This window comes from Mus caroli, chromosome 17, assembly GCF_900094665.2.
Source record: "Mus caroli chromosome 17, CAROLI_EIJ_v1.1, whole genome shotgun sequence".
NCBI lineage: Eukaryota > Metazoa > Chordata > Mammalia > Rodentia > Muridae > Mus > Mus caroli.
This window is the reverse complement of record NC_034586.1, coordinates 38,221,988-38,232,407: the sequence shown is the minus strand read 5'-3', so window position 1 is coordinate 38,232,407 and position 10,420 is coordinate 38,221,988. Positions and strand designations below refer to the sequence as shown.

The 10,420-nt window shown below is 40.2% G+C and overlaps 1 protein-coding gene across 1 annotated transcript; it reads right to left on the bottom strand.

Annotated features, from left to right (window-relative positions):
• Positions 1 to 8,452: 8,452 nt before the first annotated feature.
• On the bottom strand, positions 8,453 to 8,926 carry LOC110312255 (endogenous retrovirus group K member 8 Pro protein-like). The gene has a single exon (XM_021185782.1). The coding sequence runs from the start codon at positions 8,924 to 8,926 to the stop codon at positions 8,453 to 8,455; it is 474 nt and encodes a 157-aa protein (XP_021041441.1).
• Between the last annotated feature and the right edge of the window lie 1,494 nt (positions 8,927 to 10,420).

The following is a 10,420-nucleotide window of genomic DNA, read 5'->3' as shown; positions in this document are numbered from 1 at the left end:
TATGGGGGACTTTTGGGATAGCATTGGAAATGTAATTGAGGAAAATATGTAATAAAAAATATTAAAAATTAAAAAAAAACTCTAGCTAATCATGAGCTAGAGAGCAAACCAGCAAGCAGCATTCCTCCTAGGTCCCTGTTTTAGTTTCTACTTCTAGCCCTGCTGGGGTTCCTGCCTTGTATTTCCTAAACAGTGAAATAAAGTCCTCTCTGCCCTAGCAACTTGCAGTCTACATGGTTTATCACAGTGACATAAAGTAAACTAGAACAAGGTCTGGGTGCTTTATGATCATTGCCTTTCCTAGCTCGATGCTCTGACTCAGGAGTTGTTGGCTATTGTTTTTGGGTTTTTTTTTTGTTTTTTCTTTTTTCATCAAGTTCTTGGTTTAGATTGTATTTTTTCAATGATATCTAATTGGCCCTATCGTTAAAATCAAATGTCCTCAGTTCTCTCTTTAGAGCTTTGCTTTTCTGTATTGCCTTTTACTACGTCAAGCATAGTGTATGAGTGTTTTGTTTTGTTTTGTTTTGTTTTGTTTTGTTTTGTTTTGTTTTTTTGGCTCATCTTGAATATAGCTGCTATGACTGTGGTGTCTGTTAGGGGCCCTGTTACCTGCATTAACCTCTGCATCAACATACACAGTACAGTGTCAATAAATGTGTGTCAAGTGAAAGATAAATAAAGAGAAGTAGAGGGGAAGAAAGACAATCAAAAAAAGGTAAGGGTCCATTTTCATGGCAGCTTACAACATGAAATCATTTTGTTCTATGTATCAACAACAGTGGAAACAATTGCAGATAAATTTAAGTAGAGAAATCACGTAGCTTAAAGTATACAATAAACAAACAAATCCAAAATTATAAAAGAAAGTCTTAATAATTCTATTTTTCTGTCAGGTCCTATATAGAGTATTCTTACATCATCTCATCTTCATATTCTTCTAAACATAATCAGATAAAAATTATATAAAGGAATTCACTTTTAAATGGAAAGCTTCAGCTATGAGAGGAACTGTTTTGTGTTAAGTATCAATTGTTCTTCATATTGGATAATTGAAGAGAATGAAAAGCTACAGTTTGTGGCAATAAATTTGTATTCATTTTATGGCAAAAGATGAACTATCCAAAACTATTCAATCATTACACTTTCCTAACAGCTCAGATGGTAATGAAATACAGAATTAATCCTTAATTTTGAAACTTGGCTCCTGTGTGAGGCAAGAGTGCAACAAGAAGCAAACCCAGTTTGTCTTGCAGTTTCTATAGAAAACATTGCTCTAGCTGCTTATGTAATTCCGTAGTTTACACGTTTGCCAGTCTGATTCTGTCTGTGATCAAGACATGGGCTGCTCACTGCAGAATCACGTGGGACTCTCTAAAGTCATCATCATTTTATAAAAACATTGGCTCCTGTTTGGAGGTCAAGGTACCAAGGTAATTTGGCTCTAGTCTATGTGCCAACTTGACTATAAATAAACCTCATCATTTCTTTCCTTGGCAATATGTAAGCATTGCAGGGGTCTCAAAGGTATATGCAGTCAAGGAAAATTGACTGGTGTTTGTCTTAGACAAGGAAATGAGGCCTGAAGGGGTATAGAGCAGAAATCCTGCCAACAGACAGACTGCAGGTATCTGGAAATATTTTTTTTTTCCAATTTGCCTGGAGTTTTGTATAGCCTGGCTGAGGCTAATGAGCTATCTGACCTTGGGTACCATTCTCAAGCTCTGAATCTTTGTTTCTTCAGCAATAAGATAGGAATGGTGATATTTAGGCCATGAATTATAATTATATACTTATACTCGTATAATTATATTTTAAATTCTATACACACACACATACACACAAACACACATGCATTTTTGTTTAAATTTTAATGAAGTTGGAACCATTCCCAGATATATCTGCCTTCTCTTCCTTCAAGCAAAGAATATTATCAGGTGAGCATTTTAAATTAAAATATCATTACCTGTTAATTTTTTTAGTAAAATAAATTCTGCTCCAAATTTGTTAATATTATATCTTTAACTTTTGCTTTTGCAGCAAAGGTCAATATTGTGAGTCATAGACGGACAAATTGATATTAAAAAACTGAATACTCAGAATTAAAATTAAAAGGATCTCTGACATTAGTTTGAGAGTTAGAGATGTATATTAGGATTTATTTTCAAATATGTATTGTAAAAATAACGACAGTTTTCTAACATATTTTGTTAAAAGATAAAGTTATACTTTAGGAAATATTTTCTAGTCATGCTGTGAAATAATAAAAAAGGATGAGTGAGTGTAAATTTCTGAAATCCATTGTTCACCAAGCAATATATCCCTAAGTGGGAGCTTTTATTTTCATTTTCTACAAGTCAAATGATAAGTTCATTGACTTTTCATATTACCCCAAAATGACCCATTCAATCAAAAGCACCATTTTAAAAAGTCACTGAAAAGACAGCAGAAAGTTTGTAAGAAGATATGGACAACACATGTACTTCACTCTTGATCCCTAATAACAAGAATTATTTTTTCAGCTTTTCTACTGTATCTACTTTGAAACACTGTTTATTTTCCATCTCCTTTCTGTATCATATAGAAACTAATGCAACCATACAGAGCCCATCTTTCAAAGACAGGCTCTTCCTTTATAAGCAACCATTATTTCTCAATAAATGCCTCCTTGTTCATAAGTTAACACGTGCCTATAATCTCAGCACATGTACATTCTGTGTGTTTGAAACCAACCATGCTACACAGGCAGGGTCTAAAACAAAACAAAATGAACAAGAAAGTGGGGGCTAAGTATGATAGAATAGTCATGTCTACATGTAGTGTATTGATTTTTAGCAAATATGTTGCTAGTTTTGTGATATCTATCTGGAATCACTACAAAGATACATATAATTACAATTTCATCTGGTAATGGCATACATGGTACATTCGTTCTCCTGTACATAAGTAAATCTCTTCAAATACTCATACAATCATGGAAAATGGAACTTCACCTGCAAGGACTTATAAGAAACTATTGTAAATTTCATTCTCCTACAAACTAGAAGTTCTTTGGAACAGTGGTCTTTTGTTGCAGTTCCCATAATTGCCCAAAGCCAGGAGTTAGGGTTTTATGTAATATATGTAAAATGAAGTATTACAGACCATCAAAAATATTAGCCTTTTTATGTCCTTCTTTTACATGATCATTCCCTAATTATTAAGTGGACATTTAAGATTCTTTATAGATATGATTATTAAATAGCAGTTTTAATCAGATTACGATCACAGAAAACACTGACAGAGAAATATTTAACCATATTTTTAATTCATTTATTCTTCTTTCATGTATCACATCCTAAATGAAGTTTACAGGAGGATCATTATACCCGTATTCATGCACAGAAATCATGTTTCTGTTGTTGGTGGTGTTTTTTGTTTGTTTGTTTGTCTTGAGAAAGGGTTTCTCTGTGCCACACTGTTCTCGAGCTCACTCTGTAGATGAGGCTGGCCTTGAATACAGAAATGTGCCTGTGTCTGTCTCCTGAGTGCTGGGAATAAAGGCATGTGCTACACTACCAGTAAAAGCATTTCTTCCTTATAAGGGAGGAAAAAACAGAGTTTTTCTGTTGCAATATTTTTTAAAGGAAAATAAGAGATAGAATATGGGTGTGCATATATTAGAGCTGGGTAGAAGTGTTCATGTGGCACTATAATCTCTGAATCATGGAATATATACTATGTAAAGTTATAGTTTTAAATATAATCAACTTGTTAATAATTGAAAATATAGGATAGAGGAATGTGGTCATGGAAGGAAAAGTGAAATAAAAATCCAAAGTAAACCAAGACTTTGGACTCTAGCATAAGAGATTAAGGCTTAGAAAATTATGTAGCAAAGAGAGAAAAGGGAAAATTTTAGCTTCTGACTTAATCCAGTGCATCCCTGGTGTGCTGAAGAGGAGCATTTGGTGTAAGGTAAAGAACTCAAGCTATATTATAGAGCAATAGTGATAAAAAAAAAACTGCATGGTATTGGTACAGAAACAGGCAAGTAGATCAATGAAATAGAATTGAAGACCCAGAAATGAACCTACACAGCTATCGTCACTTGATCTTTGACAAAGGAGCTAAAACTATTCAGTGGAAAAGAGACTGCATTTTCAACAAGTGTGGCTGGTTCAACTGGTGGTCCAAATTGGTTCATACCTATCTGCTTTTACAAAGTTCAAGTCCAGGTGGATCAAGTACCTCTGCATCAAACAAGATAGACTGAATCTAATAGAAGAGAAAGTGTAGAAGAGCCTTGAATACTTGGGCACAGGGAAGAAACTTCCTGAAAAGAACACCAATCAATGGCTTATGTTTTAAGAGCAACAATCAACAAATGGGACCTCATAAAATTGAAAAGCTTCTGTAAAGCAAGGAATGAAAGGAAATAAAACTTGAGACCTGTAATTCATGTAATTTATGTCAAATAGCCCAAAGAGTTGTTTGTGAGCTTTGAAGCCTGGGACTGAGAATATAACAGAACAGGCCAGGACATTCCCTGGGCAGGCCCGTCATTACATGTCCTGACTGGCCTAGTGCCTCCCTATCTCCCACCCTTCTGACAGTCTGTTGATGTTTAAATGGACCAATCATGTGAAACCTCGCCAATTCCTCCCCCAGCCCCACCCCTTTTCTATAAAAACCCCTAGCTTCCAAGCCTCATGGTCGAAACCACTGTCTCCTGCATGAGATATGTTTCGACCCGGAGCACTGCCATTAAACTACCTTGTGTTCTTACATCAAGTTGGTCGTCTGTTCGTGATTCTTGGGTGCACATCGAATCAAAAATTGAGTGGGGGTTCCCCCACTAGGTTCTTTCAGGAACACTATCAATAGGACAAAAGGACAACCAACATATTAGGGAAAGATATTTACCAACCCTACATTTGATAGACAGCTAATATCCAAAATATACAAAGAACTCAAGAAAGCAGACTCTAGAGAACCAAATAACCCTATTAAAAAGTGGGGTACAGAGTTAAATAGAGAATTCTCAACCGAAGAATCTTGAATGGCTGAGAAACATTTAAAGAACTGTTCAACATCCTTAGTCAACAGGGAAATGCAAATCAAAATGACCCAGAAATTCCACCTCACCCTAGTCAGAATGACTAAGATAAAAAACCTAGGTGACAGCAGATGCTGGACAGGATGTGGAGAATGAGGACCACTCCTCCAATGGTGGTGGGACTACAAGCTAGTAAAACAAGTGTGGGTTAAAATGGTGTCTGCATCTGGTCCACCACAGGGCTAAGGGGGCAGAATGCAGGAAGTTTGACTACTCCTGTCTGGCTTTGAGAAGCCCAGGACCCCTCTCCTGGGGTGAGGAGGCACAGTCTGAGGTCCTGGTGGAACTGCTGGAGTTGGTTTGGACTCACAGGCAACACATATGCCACTAGGTACCATGAAAGAATTAGCTCTGGAGTCCCTGGGCCGCAAAGTAGTCAGAGATGACATGTTCTCACTCTTGGGCACTGCAGACACCTCTCGATGTGGGGGCCTGATACATTCACTCCAGTAGTGACAAGTGCAACAGGCCCTGAAAACCTGGGCACTGTCCCGAGGCAAAAGTTCACTGAAACTTAGCATCCTGGAATTGTGGCATCCTGTATAAAGAATGCTCCAATGTCCTTGCTTTAGTTGGTAAACATATCTGTGTGCTTTCCCTTAATATTGCTGTATTACAAGTGCTCCTAAGGATTGATTTTTTTGAGATATAGCTAAGTTAGATTCTTGGCAATCCTTGATCCAACCTTGGGCATGGATAGCTAAGTCACTGCCCTACACAGGAATTTACCATTATCTAGGAAGAAGGAAGTTTGTGATCTAAGAAGGAACCAGAGTAGATACTTAGAACTATAGATAGCTGAGTTACACCCATACACACAAGTATTTACAATGGCGTAGGGGAAAGGTGGACTATACAATAGAGTAGAATAGGAACTATGGCAAGGGCATGGCTTGACCCTGGCTTCTAAGATTAAGTGGACCTTAGGTGGAGTTGTTTTTGATCCCAGTTGTTAACATTGAATTTTATCCCAGTTGGTTCCTGCCAGTCCTTCCATGTTTGCATTCCTCTGTTTTGTGTAAGAATCCAGTAACCTCTTTGTACCTTGCTGGTGTGTCACCCAACTTCCCTATTTTCTTCTGTATAAAAAGTTTTATGCTCGATTTGACAAATTACATTCAGAATCTATGACATCTCATGTGTGTTGCTTCTGTTTGTCATTTGCCAACTCCTTGTCCACCTGCAACCAGAGACCCATTCCACGCAGATAGGAGACCCCAAAAAAGGGATAGTCTGTGGCAGGGGCCCTCGGGGCAGGTTCTGGCCTGGGGCCGAAGGGAAAAGGTCAGGAAGAGAGCTCCAGCTGGTTCCCACGGGGAGGATAATCCATGGCTTGGTCTGGTGCATGAATTGCTTGGCTTGGTGGTGACCATGGCTGAGAATGCAGGATGGCCTCCTGTGTGTGATTAGATGCACAGGAAGATGTGCTCCATTACTCTAGCATGGAAGATCCAGATGAAAAGAGACAGTCCATGGTTTTAAGGCATTTATTGTCATGGAGTAGAGGCCAAGAAAGGCAGAGAGAGGCAGAGAGTAGAGAACTAGAGGCTGGCCATGGCCACGTGGAGAGAAGGGAATATGGAGAGAGAAGGAGCAAGAGGGCAAGATAGAGAGGCAAGAGAGTAAGAGAGGGAGGAGGGGTAAGCCTTTTATAGTGGGGAGGCCCACCTGGCTGTTGCCAGGTAACTTTGGATGTAAAGTCCATACTGAATACCAGGGTCTTAGGGTGTTGCCCTACATGACTGATGGCCACAGAATTATGGAGCTGAGGCCTAGTGTCAGGAGCCTAGTTTCTGGGAGCATGAAAAACTTCCTTCTTTCCCTAGCAGAGTTATCTGCTGGGTCTCCAGTGTGTAAACCTAGCTCAACCAGAAAACAGGCTGCCTCTCAAGGTTTCACCAGTCCCTTTTTACTTTTTAAACAAGGGGGGTTACTGGAGTGACTAACTGTGCCATTTGTAGTGAAAATTTTGGGTGGAAAGGCAGTATCAAAGGAAAACACTTCACAGGCCAGAGAGGTTTAAGGGTATGTGTAGGAAGGGGGAACTAGGGTTGAAGCTGAAAGAACCTAGTGGGGAAACCCCCACTCAACTCCCAATTCGGCATGCACCCAAGAATCACGAACAAACAGACCATCTTGATGTAAAAATACAAGGTAGTTTAATGGCAGAGCTCCGGGTGGAAACGTATCTCACACAGGAGACAGTGGATTTGACCATGCAGCTTGGAAGCTAGGGGGTTTTATAGAAAAGGGGCTGTGGCTGGGGGAGGAATTGGCACAGTTTCACATGATTGCTCCATTTGAACATCAGCAAACTGTACATGCAGATAACATTTAACTTAGGTCAGAAGGGTGGGAGATAGGGAGGCACCGGGCCAGTCCAGCATGTCATTCTCTTTATCTTTATGCCCAAGCGCCTCAGGAATGTCTTAACAACGGGCCTTCCTGGGCATGTCCTTGCCTGTTCTGCTATGTTCTTAGCCCCAGGTTTCAAAGCTCACAAACACCTCTTTGGGCTATTTGATATAAATTACATGAATCACAGGTCTCAAGTTTTATTTTCTTTCAAAGCCAAATGAAGTTGCCCAGAAAACTCTGGAGGGAGGTGAGAGTTAATTTTTTAGGAAAGGAAAGGGTGGGGTTAAGAGGGACATATTGAGGTAAGGGAAAAATACAATGTTCCTAAAAATGCAATGGGTGGAATAAGTTAGATTTTGTTAGGGGCTATTTTGAGTCCTAGGGCACATAGGGAACGTATTAGCTGGTCCTTAAGTTGGGAGAGGGAAGTGGAAAAGTCTCCCCATACTAATATATCATCCATATAATGGAACATATTGAGTCCTTTGACTAAATAGGGTTTTAATGCGGTGGATACAGCCTCCTGACAAATGATTGGACTGTTAGCCATTTCCTATGAGAGAACAGTCCATTCATATTGTGAATCTGGGCTAGAGTTGTTAATGGGGGTTACTGAGAGCACAAAGCATTCTCAGTCTCGAGGTGGAGAAGGATGGAAAAAAAGTAAGTCTTTTATGTCTATTGCTAATAGGGGAATCATTTGCAGGGATGACTGAGATGTGGAGTACCCTCTTTGTGGGGAGCCCCAGAATTGCCTGGTTTGTTAATTGCCTTCAAATCTTGTAATAATCTCCATCCTCCTGACCTCTTTTTTATAGCAAACTCAGGGGTATTTCCATGGGCTGTGGGAGAAGCGGAAGTATTGTAGCAACATCTGTTCTTTTGACAGCTTTGTGAGGGCTCTAAACTTCTCTCTTGATAGAGGCCACTGTGGGATTCAGATGGCTTCATCAGAAAGCCAATCAAGGCAGGGGGTGCTAAACCTAACAGTGACCCCTAATATTGGTAGTGATTTGGAGGAGGGTTTTTGGGGTCTCCTTGGGTATTATTTTCTTTACAGGTAATGTCCTGTGTTGTAATGTGGTCTCTTTCTGGTTGGGTGGTAAGAACCACCTCTAAGGCTTGTAAGATACCTCTTCGTAGAAGATTGGTGGTTACTTGAGCCACCGGGGGCTGTATGAAGCCATTAGCTCCATCTGGTTCTTCACACCTGTAGGTCTTTTTGGTAATGAGTGCATGAGTGGTACCCCCTATATCTAGGAGCTGGAGCTCAGGGATCAGTTGCCAGTCACATGGGATCACTTGCTGTCTTAAAATTGTCCTGTCTGCTCCAGTGTCAATAAAGAACTTAAATGGTTTATTTATTTTAATGGTTAATTTTGGATGGGAGCCTTTTGAGATGCTGGACACCCATAGGGCTTCTATGGGAGTAGTTGTCCCTCTTACTGTCAGGGCTGATGGCTGCCCCATCTGAAGTTTAAAGGATCCAGTGGCTTACCATCCTTATCATATACATTACAGTACTGTATATGATACAGTACAGTATCTCTTCCATTTGAAGCCTGTTCTGCAGTGGGAACAAATTTTCTTACAGGGATTAGAATCTGTTATGGGGAGAGAGTTTTGTGTGCATTCATTCCTCCAAAGTCATGCCTACCCACATTTGAAGCAGACTCCTTCTATTTTTACTGCTGCTACAAATGCCTGAGTCATGGATGTAGTCTAATGTGACACGGCTCTTATATCTCAGGTTGCCACAGTCTACCTATCGTGATGCTCTTTCCAGAGACCCTGACAAGTTAGTCTGCATTCAGAAGTCATGCCTTCCCATACAGTGATTTTTAAGAAGGAGGTTTCTGGCTGTGGGATTGGGAATTTTTCTTTCTAGGCTCATTTTGGTTCTGAGAATAAAATCAGATAGAGATTCTCTGCAGATAGAGATTCTCTGAGCTTTTGATGGAGAGAGAGCAGGGAAGAGGCATGATCTTGTGACCCTGATAGTGGAGTGAGCCTATCCCATGCTTGGGGTGGACAGAGGTGAACCTGCTCGTAGTACCCTGCTAGTTGAGTTGCCCATTGTGCTCCAGTAGAAAAGTCTTCCTGGCCAAAGAGTTTATGAAAACTCCATGGTGTGTCACCTCTGTCCTGATTTTGCCTGATTTGCTGATGGCATTCATCTCAAAATAAGGCTTCCCATTCCAAAAGCATTGGTCCAGGAAGGGAAGAATGACAAATATCTCCCCAATTTTGGGGGGAATTTAAGATGGCAATATGGCTCCGTAGGAGAGATTTTGTCCAGGGTGCATAGATGTCATCTTCCTTCACTGCCTGCCTGAGTTCTTTTAAGTCTGAGGCTTGGAGTGGATAGTAATTGAGTGTTTTATATCTGCTGAGGTTGATATTAACCAAGAGTGCTTGAGCAGTTTGGGTTTCTAGTTCAGTATCAGATTCCTGACTAGTATGGCAGGTAGGGTTAGTTTTTGCAAGAGAGTCTCAAAAATTACAAAGTTGTTGGATGGTAAATGGTTGCGGGTAAGGGACTATGGAGTTAGGTGGGGCTTTTTCTACAAGTTTTTATGGTATTTTACTTTTATGGTTTGGAGAATGGGAAGGAGCAATAACTCTCTCTGGTTGGACTGGGGGGGGGGGATGGAGTAAAGAGACAGGTGGTAGCTCCTTTGTTTTTTTTTTTTAATGGAGACTTGCCCTTGTGTGGGACAGGGAGGGACAGGAGGAGCAGATGGTTTATTTAGTGCTTTCTCCGATGCATAATGAGGCAGGAGTGGGTAGATGGATTTTGTTTCTCTTATTATTTAGGTAAGGGCTGTGAGATCTGAAATAGAGTGATTTTTAGGACCTTGATCTGTGGGTTCATCTGACTGAGGGAGCTCAGGGGCTATGTTGCTATCAGCTTGTCCTATTTCCAATGGTTCTATGCATTGCCAAATTGCAGCTAAGAGTGGC

Bases quoted from the DNA above. Each gene is read 5' to 3' on its own strand.
- LOC110312255 (XM_021185782.1), bottom strand. From the start codon at position 8,926: ATGGGGCAGCCATCAGCCCTGACAGTAAGAGGGACAACTACTCCCATA.